This window comes from Anser brachyrhynchus (genome assembly GCF_964034855.1).
Source record: "Anser brachyrhynchus genome assembly, chromosome: 8".
Classification (NCBI taxonomy): domain Eukaryota; kingdom Metazoa; phylum Chordata; class Aves; order Anseriformes; family Anatidae; genus Anser; species Anser brachyrhynchus.
Genome location: NC_137702.1, coordinates 6,903,004 through 6,920,463, shown reverse-complemented (window position 1 = coordinate 6,920,463; position 17,460 = coordinate 6,903,004). Strand labels below are relative to the sequence as shown.

Sequence of the window (17,460 nt, the reverse complement as noted above, 5' to 3'; positions counted from 1 at the left end):
CTATTTTCTTGTAGGTGAATACACTGAATTCTAAAGCTGCTTGAGAACTTCTCACGCCAATTGTGCTTTCCCTAATTCATTGTACTTAAAGCAATTTGCCATTCTGGAGGGCTCCTTCAGGAGGAATGCAACAGCTTCAGTAGAAGCAATGGAAAGGTTCTCTAGCCTGAAAGACAATCCCATTACAGATGTTCCAGATATCGATGTATTAGCTGCAGCCCACACTGAGACCACTGAGTTTCTGATCACTAGCCACAGAAAAGAAACAAAATGAAGTATACTCACGAACAAAGGGTAAAAGCAGGCAATTCAAAATGTATCTAAAAATCAAGTCTGACATACAGCAGTAACATACCAGATCCTCCATGCATCCTTTAGCAAGCAAGGTTTTATTCTCCTTTAGTGAGTTCAGAATAGTACAATCCGTAAGACCTTGCTGCATGAGGAAGGTGATGTTTCCTCCTGGTTGGGAGCGAAAAAGTCAGAGTGACAGCACAGACTACTTGGTAATGACCAACTACAAGGTCCCCAACTGAAGCTGGAGATTATGTGTACGATACGATGGGTGTTTATGTTCGACCAAAGGTGACTATGAAAATCTCTGGATTTTCATCGCTGCAAAGAACCAGGGAAGTTGACTGCATGTTGCACAATACGGCCTTTGTGCAACGCATCTAAGAGCACAGGCACAACTCGGTTGTGGGTGAAGTTTCAAAGAGCATTTCCGTGGCCTTGAGATGAATCTACAGTCACAAGGATTGTTCACTTTCTGCAAAGTACAAATTATGCTAATTTTCATGGCATTGCTTGCTCAAAAGATGCTAAGACTGCCAAAATGTTTGAAAAGGACACAACTGGAAGAAGAGGCGTTATATGCATGAAATAGAACAAGAATCTTTTTTATTCTATACAAAGAATGACTGAGTTTTTACACTTAAGTTTTGATGTGCAATATGTAAATAGCATAACTGTTCGTATTGAATTGTATCTGAATTGAGAATTTATCTGAGAAAGTCACTTTAAAAAATGCATTCTTCACCTATAATTTTAACTTGGGAAGACTTTTATAAAGGGTGTCTATTTTTAATACAATGCAAGTTCTCACTGTTGAGGAACTGGTGGTTCTGTCTCCTTGCATATTAATTTGCATTATAAAACAATGTCATTTCTTTAGAGGAGGTAAAAGCAGAGCTACAAACTGTCAATTTTCTCTTCTGCTGGGAACAATCACTTCAGAAGGCATATTCACTGTGAGGTACTTATATATGAATCTTCCTGACAAGCATCTCCATTGGAGAAAAAGGGCTGTCAGAAGACCTCCCGTTGCCACATACCAGAACAGCTCATGGAGAAGAATCTCCTTCAAAAGGGAGGTAGAACTGTGCCCTCAAAAAACACAGGTGTACAAGCAAAGAGCTAGCCTGGAGAACAGTAAGTACAGTGCAAATTTGTTTTACGTGTGACTTCACCAGTTTTGCAGAAAAGCAGCAATTATATGGCAGACAGCAATGGAAAGAAGAGCTAGCCTGTCGCTCTATTCTCAATGCCCTACTTCCTCACAGGTTCTCAAAAAACATAATAAAGAGCAAAAAGAAAAAAGATCTCATTTGTAAATGGCAGAGCACCCTGCCAAGAGAGCCTGCTTCTGCTCCAACCCAAGCTTCTCAACGCAGGAAACATTGCCATATGGTCTCTTTAAACATGGACATCTCAAGTAGGACATCTCTAAGAACAATCATTTTAAGAAGAAATTGACTGTCACAGTAACTCTGTATGGCTGTGCAGCCAGTGGAATATTGCTGTTTCTTAAGTGACCTTCAAGGACTTGTGCTTTGAATACGATATAAACTTCAAATCATATTTGTTCTGACGGCAGAGCTGTTTCCTAAGGTCCTCCCATTTTTAAACTTGTCAAAGAAGAGATGCAGTTTTATACTGCTACCACCTTTTTTTCCCCCCCTCTCTAAAATCCTTGGTAAATCATTCAGGCACTACAAGCAGCAGACTTGACATGAAGACAAGATTAAAGAAAATGTCAAGATACTTGCATAAGGGAGAACATTTTCTTCACCAGCAAGTTTCTTACAGCAGCAAAAAAGCAACTACTAAAAGCTAGTAAAGAGACATTCTATGCACAATTGAAAATGCCCAGGATTGAGAGCTCCTCCCTGCTGTGTTTCTTGTGCACTGAGATTTTCTCACATCATTTCAAGTAGAGACTTGGAAAAAGAGAAGCTTCCTTCTCAACTGCTAGCAGTATGAATTCAAATGAATGTTTAAAGCTCACTCTGATTAAATCTGTGAACCATGAAAAGTTTAGTGTTGCTTTTTTTTCCACTTGTTCCACTTTACGTTCTATCTTGCTTAGCAGATGTTGTGAATACAAGAAAGAAAAGGCACATGATTGAAAAGAGAACTACACAGATGTAAGTATTCAAAAAGCCACCGCTGAAAAAACAATATTTTTATGGGTTATAGTTGGTTTGAGGTTTTTTTTTTGCCATGTTATCACATTGGATTAATGTTTTATGCATCACCTTTAAAATTTTAAATGATTTGGTTTCTCAGTGACTTGAAAGAGAAGGAAAAATAATTCTAAAGTGTCAGTAATTGTCTGCACCAAAGTTTGCAACAAACAGCACATCAAAGAAGAAAAAGTTACGACACTGCTGAGGCTCCAGAGTGCATTCCATTTTCTGGGGAGGATTTGGCTTGATGCAGGGCAGCTTGAATTCTGAAATGTGTTCTCGTTTCCATGGAGTAATTCTTGTAGTTATGTCTAAAACAAAAGCAGATCCACTCTGATGAATATATATATATTTAAATATTTTCAAGTTATCTTTATATTATTGTTCGAAGTAAAACAACTGTAGACAGCAAAAAGCCTTTTCTTCACAAGCTCCTTTGTTGCCTACTGTAAAATACAAGGCATGTGTTTCTGGCCAAACAATGTAGCTCTTTGTTCTTTATTTGTAGTTCTACTGTCTGGCAATTACCAGAAAAATATAGCTTAATAAGAAATTGAATCTGTTCCACTCAATCAAAATATTGAGTCCATATTAAATATCCATAACATCCACTTAGTTTACATTCAGAAATTAGGTCCCAAAGTATGACTGATGAATTTGAACACCTATTTTCATGATTTTTTTCCTCATTTTACTAAGATGAGGAACATGTGCTAACAGCAAGGATTTAAACATTTTGCAGCAGCGATACGAACCTTTGCTAGGTATGGTAATGACAGGAATGAGACCAACAACCACTGATAACTGCTAGGCAATGTACAATGAACATTGCATTTCTAGATTATTAAAAAGCTGAATAAATTCGTAATTCAAAGATGAAGTTTTAAATTGCCTACATTTGGTACAATGGTAAAAAGAAGATGTATGTTTCAGTGATACAGTTTATTCTGGATACCTGTAGTTGTCTACAAGCTACTTGCCAAATCATAGTAAAACAATTTAAGAAACATAATAGAAATAACATCCAGGAGAAAAAAAACTGAGACTTCCAAGACTTCCAAAGCAACAGAGGTGGTATCTGCTGTTCCCAGGACCACAGGGAAAATGCAGACCTTACCAGGAACTACCATTTCAACTCCTGAAGAATGGAAACAGAATCTAGACACCAATGAGGATTAGACCATCTAATATTCTTTTAGCAGATACTGTCACCTTTACAGAAATGTTTCATCAAGTATTAAGCAGTCTGTATATTTTAAAAGCATTTCAGCTCAGAATTCATAATTCAAATCAATCATGGAGGCAAGCATCTGCCACTGTGGCAGTGGCAGTCTCTGCGAAAACAAAGGACTCCTCACCCATCCTACACCAGCTTATAATTTTACGTATGCAGCACTCAAGAGGCTGATTGAAACGCGGAAGTGAATGGGTTGTGCTGCATGCTGATCTGAAACGCTTTGGAGATTTTGCTGAAAACTAAGTAGATTTTGTCATGCAGACATTAAAAAATGCCTCTTGTATTTCTCATCAGCAGGATGATATTCTTGCTTATTGCTTATGGTAATAAAAATAGAAATATTTCCATGCAAGATCAAGCCAAAACTGTTTATTATCTCATTCCACTCTTTCTCCTAGAGTTGAAACATTCAAGCCAGCAGCAGTACGTGGATTTAGGTCAAGTAAATCAAGCATCACGCACAAGCAGAGCACTCATCTCCACTCCTGCCAACAGCAAGCATAATTTTGCAATCCTGAAATCCACCACAGACAATGCGTTCTCCCCCTAGTGGCTGAAAAGACACTCAGCATTTTTAGCTGAACGCTTATAAAACCTGTGCATTCTGATCAAGTGTATATAATGCTACAGGTGGTAACTTAAAGGTTGAAGTTTTTAGTGATCGACTGAAATAAGACAGACACCCTTTTTTTTTCTCCACGATTCCATGAGTGTTTCGAGCATAACAAGCCCGAGTATTAGCCTTTCAAACACTAGGTAACGAGATTTTTAAGAGCTGCTATCTGCTGTGCCCTTCTTTAAGCCAACATCTTCCCTTGAGGGGACCTGAGCTACACAAGCTGCCAGGTGAGAGGTGGGAAGGCTGAGCAGGGACTGACAGCTGTACCAGACAGAGTGAGAAGCTCTGAAGCAGTAATTTCTAGGCTTCTTTTTAAGATTTGAGCAAAGAAACTGAGGATTTGAGGCAAGGCGTGCTTTGAGGAATGTGAAATTGACTGAAACAATTTCCATTGCGTTTTGCTAATGCAATTTTTGCTATTCCTAATAACTTCCATGAGCCCACAGAGAATCAGGCTCATGAGCACAGGAGATTAAGAGCTGCAATATTTTAATTTTTGTGTTGACAGGCTTTTGGCATCATCTTCAGCAGACTGATTCACCACTCTTACATGTTGGACTGACTTGGACAAAAGCTCAAGAGAAGAGCTCTCTGCGACTTCTTTGAAAGTTGGGGCCAGAGATCAGTTTTGTAGCAACACACCTGCAGCAGCGGCTGGTGTGATTCTGTGCACTTGGAAACGTGCAACATCTGGCCTCATTCAGCATCCAGGCAGAGAGGTGAACTGCCCTGCGGAAGGATGCCTGAGGGAGATGAGGGTTGTTTGGCTTGGACTGCCTTTTTTTTTTCCTTTTCTTTTTCTTCCCCCCAATAGAAATCTTGGCTCAGCAGAGAAGCAAAGACTGGGACAGAGTCAAAATTCTATTTTGTTGATTGTATAATAAAGAACATACATGATCCAGTCCAACTATTCCTGATAAACCTACTTGGATAGAAACATCAATCACAACAAAAATAGCAATGGCAGGTGTTTCAGCTGTCTTTCAGATGCAGACGAAAGAACACAAAGATAAATGAAAACTGAAACATCATCTTCAATGTATTTCATCAAGGAAAAAAAAAACAGCACTGCTAGCCATCAGTCTGAGTAATATTATTTCAGCCCTAACACAGAGCTTTGATTTCATTTAATACATCTTCTATGGATAAATAAATAGACTACAAAGATAATTACATTTAGTTACACATGGATTATTCCTTATGGAAGCCCTTGACATTCATATTAAGATCTTTAAAATTATTTTTGCTCTTATCAGAATGGATTGGTAACTCACAGACTGAACGATCAGATAGTGTCTACTACCTGAAAAGGCCCCAGCCAAAACTAGGGCATGTCTGCTTCTGCTGAACAAAGGAAACAATGAGTTTCTGTAGTATTAATGTGTCTGCTTCCTACCCATCAGTAAAATAACATACTGACCCATCAGCAAAGACTTTTGAATTGCTTACTTTGCTCTTTCCAGTAGTTTTATTGCTTCTTCTCTTCTATCCTGGTCCAGATACAGTAAGGCCAGCTCCAACAAGGCATTTGGAATTAGATAATGGTCATATTTTATCTTCTTCTCACTGCATTGGAAAAGAAATAGCCTCAATATCTTGAAATGATATATTATTTCCTTCATTTAAGAGCTCCAAACACAAATAAATAGGAGATCAGCTAAGATCAGAAAGAGCAATCTATCTTCATTACAACACTTGTTGTGTTCTCTACCCAAAGCTACCTTCTGGGTTATTAAAAGCGTACTTTACATAACTATCCTATACAATATGTTATATCTTGGGATTTAAAAAATATTCCCTTTATTATAAGGGAATTATTAGAAAAGGTGACAATAATATGAGCTCTGTCTGTGTGAACTGAGAAAAAGAGATCCCATTCACTGCACGATGTATAGAAGTTCCAAGTACAATTGTGCTGCCATCTGTCTCTGCAGACTGCATTTGGTTCTTTGAGCATGGCTTCTTCATGACTGGTGAGAGGAAAAGAGGGAGAAAAAGCAGCAGTATCTCAAAAATTTTATGCATGTATAGCCTCCAAAGAGGAAAAAAATATCTTAGTAAAAAGTACAGAATTGCAGTTCTTCCTCCTTACATAGCTAACAATACTGGCAATCAAAATTGTGATATCGAAACAAGTGAAATAAATACTAGAGATACTGTAGTCCTCCCCTTTCTATTCACATTCAGGTTGCAGTTACTTGACAGTTACTGAGAGATTCAAGAGTTCTCCTGCACAGCAGGTATGACAACTTACTTTAAGTAGATGTAATTAAAATGGCCTTCTGCCTCTGCAATCTTGCCCAAATGCTTGAGGCATAAACCCTTTAACAGTTTTATCACGCACTGGTCATCTGCTAGCAATTCCGTAGCTGCAAGATGAAGCAAATGGCACATTTTAGAAAACTTTAGAGCACTGGAGACTTTCCTCCCTGCGGGGAAACTTGCACAGGTAGGTGTAAGTAAAATCTCTTTACTGGAACACAGGACAGAAGGAACTGAATGATCCATTAAGTTCATTCAGTGCAGTTTCCTGCTATCACAGACAAACTTGTATCACGAAATACTAATAGGAATTTCTGCAAAATGTGTGATACCACATCCTGAGCTATTGAATTTCACCTTATGTCTACTACTGTAGTCTTTTATCTAGTTCTTCCTCTGCCACCCCAGCTGATAAAATGCTGACGCATTCTACATGGAACAGTTGTTCCCCTTTGGAGGTCTTGATCCAATTGCAGTCACTTGTATTGCTAAATCCAAAAGAAACATCTATATACAATATATCACCAAAGCAAAACTGAGGGAAGATGCCCAAAGACTATACAGCACACTAACTTAGAAGGAACAGGAAAGAGGGCAAAAGGTGACACATTAAGTATGTGCCCGGTCAGATGTCTCAGGGCCTCAGAAGAGTTATTGCATAAGAAAAACAAAAAGCAGATCAGTTATCTCTCCTGGACATCTGTTCCATGAACATGTTCATATGCACACATCTCCTCTACTTATAATACAGCCTACAAACTGCCCCCAACTGTATAAAAAAATCCAAAACATTTATGAACCTACCCTAGACACAACTGTGCATACCAGATTTGCATTTCGAGATGTTATTTCCGTTAACAGATTTACATCTTATTGGTGTAACTCTGTCACGTGGTATTGTTGGTGCGTTTAAAATATATCGCACTTTTCAATTATGTGTCCTTAGAGTGTACTACAAACATGAATCAGCTTCCACAAATCCCTGCAAAACGTCAGCCTTACTCACTATTTACCAACTAAGAAAAAAAGGAATAGCAAAATAATTCATTTATCCAAAATAAAGTAGCAAAATGTGTGACAAAAGGTGAAACAGACAAATGACTTCTAGCAAGATGTCACCTTCAGTGAAAATATTTTTGTTTGTTCTCAAATAATTAAAAAGGAGACAGCTTTAGCCATTTTTTCAAGCAACTCTTTCAACTCTAGAAGAATACTTGTGTAACAATGTGCACAGGAAGACCAAGGTCCTAGAAAAGACTGCAGTGCAGTGACGTAACCACATTCCTTTGTCAAGATGGGATCGATACTTTTGCAGGAAGGTGGTATGTAATAAGATCAACTATTTAGTAAGGGGAGACTTTGTGATTGCAGACTGGCTGCACTTCTGTAAGAGTTGGGGAAGGTTGCCGAGAAATAAATGGCAATTCAACTTTCTCATGGATGGCTAATTAACAGACTGACAAAAGATGTGGTAGCAGAGCCTGTTCCAGGTCAATATTATCCCCTTTCTTATGCTCCTTTATAGTGCAAAGGAAGCCAATCCCTGATATCTCAGTTTTCAACACACAAATATCATTCAAGTCCACTCCAAGGACACTCCAAATATCACTCCAAGGTCATGTCATAAGTTGACAGCACTTTTAGAACAGAAGACTGACACTCGTCCATTCCTATTTATCCTTCAAAACTGAAATACGGTATCTAAGGATAACAAAGCTTCATGATCTAAGTAATCAAGTCAATTCATATGCTGATTTTGATCTACCAAAATAAACAGTCCTTAATACATGTCATAAACTATTCCTAATACACATCTGTGGGCGGAAAATAGCTTGCTACTATTGTAAGTTATTGCTATGATAAACGAGGAAAATTAGTCCTATCTGCGCAAACAGTTTATGGTTTCATAATCTACCTTCCTCCTATGATCAGATTAACTTTACTAACAAGTGTCTCTCTTTATTCACAGATAATATCTTTAGCTATTGCGCCGTAAAATACCTGCTTAAACCATATCACTGATTACCTGGACTTCTTGCCAATGCTTCTTCTGCTTCAATTAAAGTCTCTAACATGCCTTCTGTTAAGTTGGGACATTGTCCAATTACAGCATAGCCATTCCAGATATACATCATTTCCTAAGGTCAGGGAGAGAAGACAGCATTGTTAATTACAGTACTGGATAAACACAGCTATCAAATACTTGTTATCTCTGTATGATGAAAAAGTTACAGATTTCTTAGCTAAAAACTCAGTTCATCAAAACACATTTTCATTGCAAATGGAAGCTAGTTACATTGCTTTTCAGAGCAAATTAGTCCTGGAAAACAACTGAAGAGCCATTTACTGCACTTGATGCCAAGGAAGATGCTTGAAGAGAATGCCAGCACAATCGCACTTATAGATGAAGGCAAGTACTAACAAAACAGACAAACATAACTTTAACAGCACATGACTATCTATCCTTTTATTAAGGTCTCCTCTTGCTTTTCAGTTCTAGCCTAGCCAAGGCGGTGATAATAGTAAGTAGTTATAATGTATTGCTTCCAGAGAAAAGTAAGAAATCTCAAGAAACCAAACAAAACCAAAACCCCCAACCTTTAAGCCAAGCTTCAAACAAACCAACAGAATTCTAGAGCTGAACCATAAACCCCTTAAATTCTTCAGGTTTGTTTGACATTCCCACAAACAGTAACTTCTTTCATAATTCAACTGTTCTTAGGGTAACTTTAACTAAAAACTATTGTTTTAATTCCTGGTTGTTATTAGGGTTCTCCCTTAGAGTACATCACCAGACCAAATGTATTGAAGTGGCAACTGCCAAGAGCAATCACAAAGCTAATTATATAAGTTTCTGTAGTATTTCCCAGTGGTCCTCATGACAAGTTTATTTTATTTTATTTTTATGACCTAAGCTGAATATGATAATTTAGAGCTTTTCTTTAAAGTTTCTGTACAGAATAACTGACTTCTGGAGCTACTGTACAACAAGATGTCAGGCTACAATAGATGAAATGATGTTAAGTCTGGTCACTGTTGTTTCAGCGTTGCTTTCCATGTTACAACACTGAAAACTGGTGTTGAACTTACTGTATCTAGCGTAGATTTATTACCGTGGTTTAGATTCAGAAATACTCGAACTATATTTATTCTAGACTAAATATTTAGGACTCCTCTCCTCTCAGCAAGTCCCTTCACATTGAAAAGAAAAATCTTAAAATGGGATTCTGCACCCATTCCACATCCTGAGTGCTTTCAACTGTTCAGCTGCGGCATCTGCTGCCTCAGAAATGCAACTGCAGCAGAAACAAAGACTGCAGTGTCCCCACCACCCCAGGGAAAGCCTTTAGCACAGAAACCCATTTTGTTAAAACTCCATTAGAATAGCCCAACCAAACTCCAGGTGTGTATATTTATTTATTCTCTACAATCTCTGAAACCTGAAAGGCAAATCAAAGTAATCTCATCATTTCCTCTCATTTCAGACTCATGACTTGGTTGAAAGCGGCCACTAGTGAATACCCATGCTGTGCTGTACCTTATCTGCAGGAGACTATGTTTGTTCAAGCAGCAGTGTGTCACATAACCAGCTGGTAGGCTGAGAAATGACTACTCACTGGTGTCTCCAAGAGGATCTCCTTGCTCAGGCATTTTCTTAAAGAGTATTTACTAATTATCCATCTGTTTCTCAAATAAAACAGCTCAAGGCACTGTAATGTTAATGCCACTGAACTTGGCAAACCTGTGGAGTCAAAATCTTTTATGTTCTTTTACTTGGTCTTTCCAGACAGATTTTTGTAAGTGCACCATGTGCTAGGCAATGGGTGCCTTACGCAGTTGATCTTACCTGGCCATGGGGAACTAGCCAGCACTACAGGCAAAAAAAAAAAAAAATTAACTGTATGCAATAGCTCTCTGGAATGGCTAAAGAAACTTGGCTGTGTTTCATCCTACCACCCTTGAGGTGCTTTGGAGAGCACCACACTGCAAACATTCAGGGGCACATTAAGGAATTGCTTACACGGAGCCCCCAGTTCTAGCATTGGTTTCTTGATTTTTTCCGCTCTCTTGTACCTTACAGTCTTCTTTTAATAGTCTTAGTAATTGACACATGACAGAAGAGACCAAGGGCAAAGTTCCTCAAAAGGTAATTAAAAGAAAGCTGATAGGAGCATGCTAGTCCATAGCTAGAATAATGAGTTACACATGCAACACATTTATGTGTCACAAACAACTGGCTTAGTTCCCTGTGGCTGCTGCATGCCCCAGTTTTACAGCATTCCTTGCATTCATTTGGCTTTGTTTTGGGAACATTCCAGTCTCTTGCAGAGGTTTTACCTTAGAAACACGGAAAGATAGTATTCTAATTATCTTGGTTTTATTTCAATAAATTAAAAAAAAATGTAATGGGTGAGGGGCAGGGGGGCAGAATATTTCTAACTTACCAAAGGTGGAACAGGTAAAGGAACGGGGTTTGAAGAAAGATATCGTCGAGCTTTCCGAATGGCAAACTTTTCTGTAGGCAGTGATTTCCCTGCGATTTTCAGTTTCAAGCTGGGAACAATCCTGAAAGTTTTTTTTTTTTTTTAAAAAAAAGTAAGGAATTTTTCCTCTATGAACCTCTGGGAAAACAATATTCAAACTTTAAAAAAAAATCTAAGTGGAGAGAACATTAAAAAGCTGCTACACACCAGCTATTGCTGTCTCTAGGGAAGCAGAGCAATACATATTCACAAAAGCTGTCTTTATGCAGGACATACATATCTCTTTTAAGCTTCCACTTTAATCAAGCAGCAGAAAGAAGGACTCTTCCCCACCCAAAAGAATAAATTAGGTGAGGCACCTAACTTATAAATGGCCCATCTTCACAGACTGAGAAAGAGGCAAGCTTGGCTTTTGTCAGTGTTCCTCCCATTCTCCCAAAGACCAAACTGATTCCCTTTGCAATGGATCCCAAATCCAATGAAATCTGCTTTTAATAATTATATAAGATACGGAATGCCTGAGAAGTATCAATATATTTTAAGCACATTAAAAAGTGATACTGAAATTTTATAGACACATTCTCAGAAAAACAAAGTAATTAATTTTGTTTGGTACAGCAGAATTTAGGCTTTTTTAAGCTTAATCATTAGAAATATATTAAATTACTGGGTCAATAATGCAAATATTTTCTTGCACATGTAACTATTTAATATTGGTCTCAGTCTCAAAGCCCAAAAATCTAATTGTACTGATTTTGTCTCCATTAGCTGTTACAGGCATCTATCTTGTAGCATAATCCATTAAGGCTTTCAGATCTTACATGCCATTTTGATTAAAAGAAACAACTGAAAAAGAATGTGAATGGTACATGCAACTATAGTAGCTACTGTATGGCTGACAGAACTAATACCTGTCTCTAAAGTATTTCCAGGCCAGTAGAAATCTGCTGTCTGAATTCAGGGTCTTCTTTAGTCTAAGGGTAATGTTTCATTCTTCAATTTCTTACCAATTCCAATGCTATTTGTGCTTATCTTCCAAACTGCACAATGAGTAATTTTGCCTCTTTTCCATATATACTGTGACTTGATATGAAACTGTTGTAACAGAGTTAGCAAATTTTACCTAAATAATTCAACTTCGTTGTCTCCAAAAGGACTGCAGTCATCAGGTCCAAACATACTGAGATAAGCAGCTTTCATATAAATATAGGTAGCCTGCAAATGCAATCAAGAATATCTGTACAGAAAAATGAATTTACAGCATCACCATTATTGATTTAAAGAATAAAACAGCAACAAAGAGGAAGAACTTGCTGCTTTTGCTCACAAATAGAAATAATCTTAAGAAATTTTAATCAGGAGATAAATATTTTCAAAAGTAAGGTAATTTTTAAAAAATCTTGTATGCCTTTGTTTTCTTTATCAGCTCATGTTCACATTCCAAGAACAAGTGTACAACTACATATCATGCTCGTATGAAATAAATTTTTGTATTTCTCTCATGAATACACACTAGAAACCTTATGAAAAGGTTATGCTTGGAGAAAAAAAAATAAACAAACCATATGGTTTGTGTGTCCAGCCACAACTTGGTAGCATATCTCAAATATTAAGTTCTAGAAAAAGCACAACAGTTTTTTAAAAGGTTTCATTATTTCAGATTATGAAATGTACTGATTTCATAGGGACTTGTGAGCAATTATATATTCAGCAACCAAGGAAAGCAAAGCAGCAGAGGACATTTCAATATTTGGAACAGCAGAGAATGACAGTTGTGAGTTCTTGAGCAGTCTCGAAGACTGCTTTAAGGAGTCTACATTAACCGTAAGTTTCAGGAGTTTTCAGGAAAAATATTTTAAGCTTTGAGTATCTATTTGTAGCAGAATATAACAGTCCATTTATGTGACCATTATTTACTTAGTTCATGTAGTTAATACTTTGCTCCTATCATGTTGTACTTACTATAGGTTACCTATTGATAAGAAGCATCTTTGCTGCCTTAAGGCCCGTGCAATAAACTAAAGAACTCTTCGCACAGTTTAAAAGAACATACATTAATATTAATCCTACAGCATTTCAGGATATTAAAGCTTCTAGTCAGGTAGTGGTCCACCACTAAACAGAAGTCCTGTGGGAGCTATTCAGACCAATGCATCTGGCTGAGAGCGTTGCTGGAATACCCAGGGGCACGAATCCCTGCTCCAGATTTTATCCAACTGGAAGCACTGTGAGAGCTGCTCTCATCTGGTTGTTTGGATCTTATGTCAGTTTTGGTTGCACTCGGCCAACATGTGCAACTCTACCAACATGTGTAGTAGAAAAAAAACCAGAGATATGCTTCAATATACACACTGTGTCATCACACTGAGGAGAAACAAACCGGTGAACACCAGTTAACCCCACCCACCCACCCACAAGACTTAAAAACCTTCTGACAGATTTCCCTATGATTCAGGTGGAAGGAGAGAGGAAGTTTACCAAGGTTCTGTACTTGAAAACTTCTCATTTTCAGATGCATAGGGCAAGGTGCTTCTTCTAGTTGCATTTATTATCCTAGAGGCACCATCACGGCTAATCTCACTCATCACCAAAAGAGCTTATAATGTTAAGAAAGAAATGACAACTTGCCACTAACTGCAATGTGTTGACAAAACAACCAGTTAATCCACAGCAGAACATCTTTAACAGGCTGTTTTTCATCTGCAAAATGTGGCCCAAAAGGTTTCCATTTGCCCACAGTCTGTTCAGATTTGAATGTTCACAACTCACATTGTTTTGAAAAAGCCACAGCAGACCAGGATTTGTTTTACAATTTTCACCCAGCTCAAAGGTACAAAAAGTCAACTCGACTTGATTAAAAGTTAATAGATAATACAGGGCCTTACACCTGTCACTAAATGTTTCCTTCTTGTTCTGCTTAACTTACCTTTGACCAAGTGTTTTCTTTGCTTAGCAGATCTGCATAAAAGAACGCCATCTTCCACTGGCGCTTGTAGGTGAAGCACCACATGAGCTCCCAGTAACACATGTGATGAAACTGCTTCCAGTACTGCTGAGCCTCGCAGCATTCTTCATACCTATTAACTGCCTGAACATAGAGATTTCCAAACACTGCCTTAATCACATGTAAATGCATGTACACCAGAGCTGTAATAGACATTTGGTCTTCATGATCTGCTTCCATAGCTCCTGCAGTTTCCAAATTAAAAACAGCCTAGTATTCCCCCCAAGATCATGTCTGCTGGCTTCACATAAGAGATCCTTGGCTCCACAGGCATCCTGGGGTTAGCAAGTTTACCCTTGCAATAGAGCTCCCCATTCTTGGAAGTTTTATATTCAGTCCTAAGTACACGCAAAATGAATGGATGTCCCTAGGGAAACTGGGAAACTAAAGTCAGAGGACAGATACTCAGCTGACATTTGTCATAACTCCAAAGACTTCAAGGGAGCTACAGCACTGCACATCAGCTGATACTGTGTCTCAGAATATTTTTGACGTGCATTCTGCAACACCCTAATTCTTGCAAGTCTTGTATGACTCTCCGTTCAGACTTAAGGCAAATGATTACCATGGGATGTTTCTAAAGGTACAACTCACTTTGGGATAGGAAAGACAATGACAAAACTGTGTCATTAATAGTGGTGGATTAGGTTATCACCAGAAATCAAGGGTAATGATATGAGCTGGTGAAACAAGCTGGTCAAAATAGTTTTCAAAATTCCTACTTGTATTCATGAGCTATAAATTACATACAGGCCAAAGAAACAGGAAACATTAACCAAAATGGAAACATTGTTCCTGTAGGAGTTTTTCTGAAGCTTTTGAGGCTTATTTTTTCCAAGAGCAAGTGGATTACTTACCGCATCAATATTACCCTTCAGTGTTTCTATCCTGCCTGCAAAAAACAGGAATATGGCTCCCTGTAATAAATAATAATAAAAATACAAGTATTCTTTAACAGTTTTCAAGCTGACCATACATTCTAGATCTTTGTTATTTGGCAGGGAAACATTAAACAATCATACCAATCTGAATTATGATTCATTTTACCTTTGGATAGCGAGCCAAGTAAGGTTTAAGTAGCCTTTCTGCCTCCTCAACATTTCCTTTTCCTGTCCCTAAAATGCATAATAATGCAAATAATAAAAACAGTAAGAAAAAAAAACACACACACACACAAAAACACAAAAAACAGGAGGGCAAGGTACTGATTAGCCATCCTCATCTGGCTGATACAGAAGTTCCTCTGTCTGTTAAGTTAGGTATAAATGCAGTTTCACTAAGCCAGCAAGCAGGAAGATTCAAACAATATTGTGCTCAGTGACTTGAAAACTCATTTATGAGTAGACAAACACACTTTGAAAAAGGTCTAACAGTAGATAACTCGGAAGTGTATTCTTTCAGTGAGAAGCTATCAACTCTCAAAAAAGACCGATGATATACAAACACAAACAAAGTATTCAGGAACTCATCTCACTTATAGCCACAATTTCAGCTTCCCAGTTAATACACCTGATTAGAGAAGAAAGATTTAATTCTCATGACTTCTTTTGCTACCCCCATTTTCTCCTTTGTTATGCATTACACAAACCTCCATCTTGAAGATTAAGATACTCTCTGGTTATGATCACTACTGTAAAATCACCCCAAAATGATGTATATTTCATCTGAGTGTGAACAAATATTTCGCCAACAAATAGGTGTTGAAATCATCTTTTTCCCCTTTGTCTCCCACAAGAACTAATCAAATCCAAGAGTTATTATAAACAATCTTACCTAACACAAAGGTCATGAAAGTATGATAGCAAAGCAACAGCATGGTACACAGCACCGACCTAAAGCTGTATGATGACGCTCCTTCTTGAAGCTGCAGCAGACCATGCTCCTGTGCAAACAAAGGTGAGGAGGACAAAGTATTAGAAAAGAACCAAAGTTATTTTATATATATATATATATATATATATATATATTTACCTTTTGCAATGTCATCTATAGATTGCTCACTCTCAAATTCCCAAAATACACTGATGTAAATTACTTATATAGCAATCAGAGAGATTATACTAACAGTTTTTTATGGAGTAACTGCTTAATCTCTGGAAAACATCCTGTGACAGAGCAGCAATTTGTGATTTATTACTCGGTTAAGGTAAGAGAATGTGAAACAACTTATCACCATCACCCAAGTGCTGCTAAACAACATTTCAATAATGAAAAAAGCACAGTTTTAAAATGCCTGGCAAGTAATATTGATTGTCTTTGTGCAGTGTGTCCGTGTTTGTTGTTATTCACTGCAGGAGCAAGTTAAAGACATCAAGGAAACAATATCTGCAACTAGCAGGGCAAAGGATAACAGTGCAAAAGGATGTCTGTAAGTATGTCAACAAAAGAAGCCTTGCAATGGTGCTGGCCCTCTACCAGAGGTGGGAAAAATATCATGGAAAGAAGAACATTCCTGTTCTCTTTGGGAAGAACTACAGCGATCAAGTATCGTGCTGTATTCATATTCAAAGGGAGCACTAAGGATTCAAGCTCCTGAGACAACAGTATTTACCAATCCCTTTCTAGGACTGGTTCCCTGGTATCAATGGCAAGAATATAAATATACAAACATATTAACCATGAGATTTGCTTCCTAGTAAACACACACAGTAAGACGTTCGCTTTATGCTGGGGAAAATTCTGTTTAAAAGTTGCACTATGACTGCAATGGAAAATTACTGGAACATGATGTATACAACTATAAAGACATCCATTCAAACCAGCTACACTATAAATAGGGACCCTGAGGGATGTCTCTGGAGCCACTGCAGAAGGTGTCACAGGGAATACTCAGCGCATGATCTCAACACAGATTTTCATCTTTTGTGTGTCCTTGCCCGTGGAAAGGTGTTACACTACATGACCTTTACCATTTACTGGACAAACCCTGAAGCCTGTAACCATATTCTTATTTTGATCATAAATTTATGTTTTCACTTAACTAGTGTGGTTATTTTTTTAAATGTAAATACAGTTGTTTTGAGTTTTAATAAATATTTATTTATTTATTACTGTTATGAGGAAAGTAATGGGTACCATTAACACACCTGCAAGAGAATTAGTATGACATCTAGTCTGGATAAAATAATGAAAATACTGACTTGTACATCACTTCAGAAGAAATTTAAAAGACAGGAAAATCATTACTGAAAATCAATGACTTTATGGAAAGCAAGCACTCTTGAAATAAAGCCAACTTCATTTTCCGCTGAAAGCAGAAGTTTGATTGATACAAATAACTAACAAAATATGATACACTCAGCTTCTTCCACCTGCTCAGATGAAAACCACGAATATTTGGATTTTTTTTAAAAAGTAACACTGTTGTACTGCAAGGTAGAAGACAA

General features: G+C 37.6%; 1 protein-coding gene across 2 annotated transcripts in view; it reads right to left on the bottom strand.

The window, feature by feature from the left end:
- Positions 1-874: 874 nt before the first annotated feature.
- The window catches only part of TTC39A (tetratricopeptide repeat domain 39A), a 46,229-nt gene continuing 29,643 nt past the window's right edge, over positions 875-17,460 (bottom strand). For both annotated transcript variants that reach the window (XM_080603306.1, XM_080603307.1), the window contains exons 9-18: positions 15,848-15,956; positions 15,122-15,189; positions 14,932-14,991; positions 13,997-14,158; positions 12,194-12,285; positions 11,032-11,152; positions 8,613-8,724; positions 6,579-6,693; positions 5,774-5,890; positions 875-2,779 (exon numbers count right to left, since the gene is read on the bottom strand). In XM_080603306.1, coding sequence (XP_080459432.1) covers positions 2,659-2,779; positions 5,774-5,890; positions 6,579-6,693; positions 8,613-8,724; positions 11,032-11,152; positions 12,194-12,285; positions 13,997-14,158; positions 14,932-14,991; positions 15,122-15,189; positions 15,848-15,956 — 1,077 coding nt within the window. In that variant the 3' untranslated portion in view covers positions 875-2,658. The remainder of the gene's footprint in view (positions 2,780-5,773; positions 5,891-6,578; positions 6,694-8,612; positions 8,725-11,031; positions 11,153-12,193; positions 12,286-13,996; positions 14,159-14,931; positions 14,992-15,121; positions 15,190-15,847; positions 15,957-17,460) is intronic.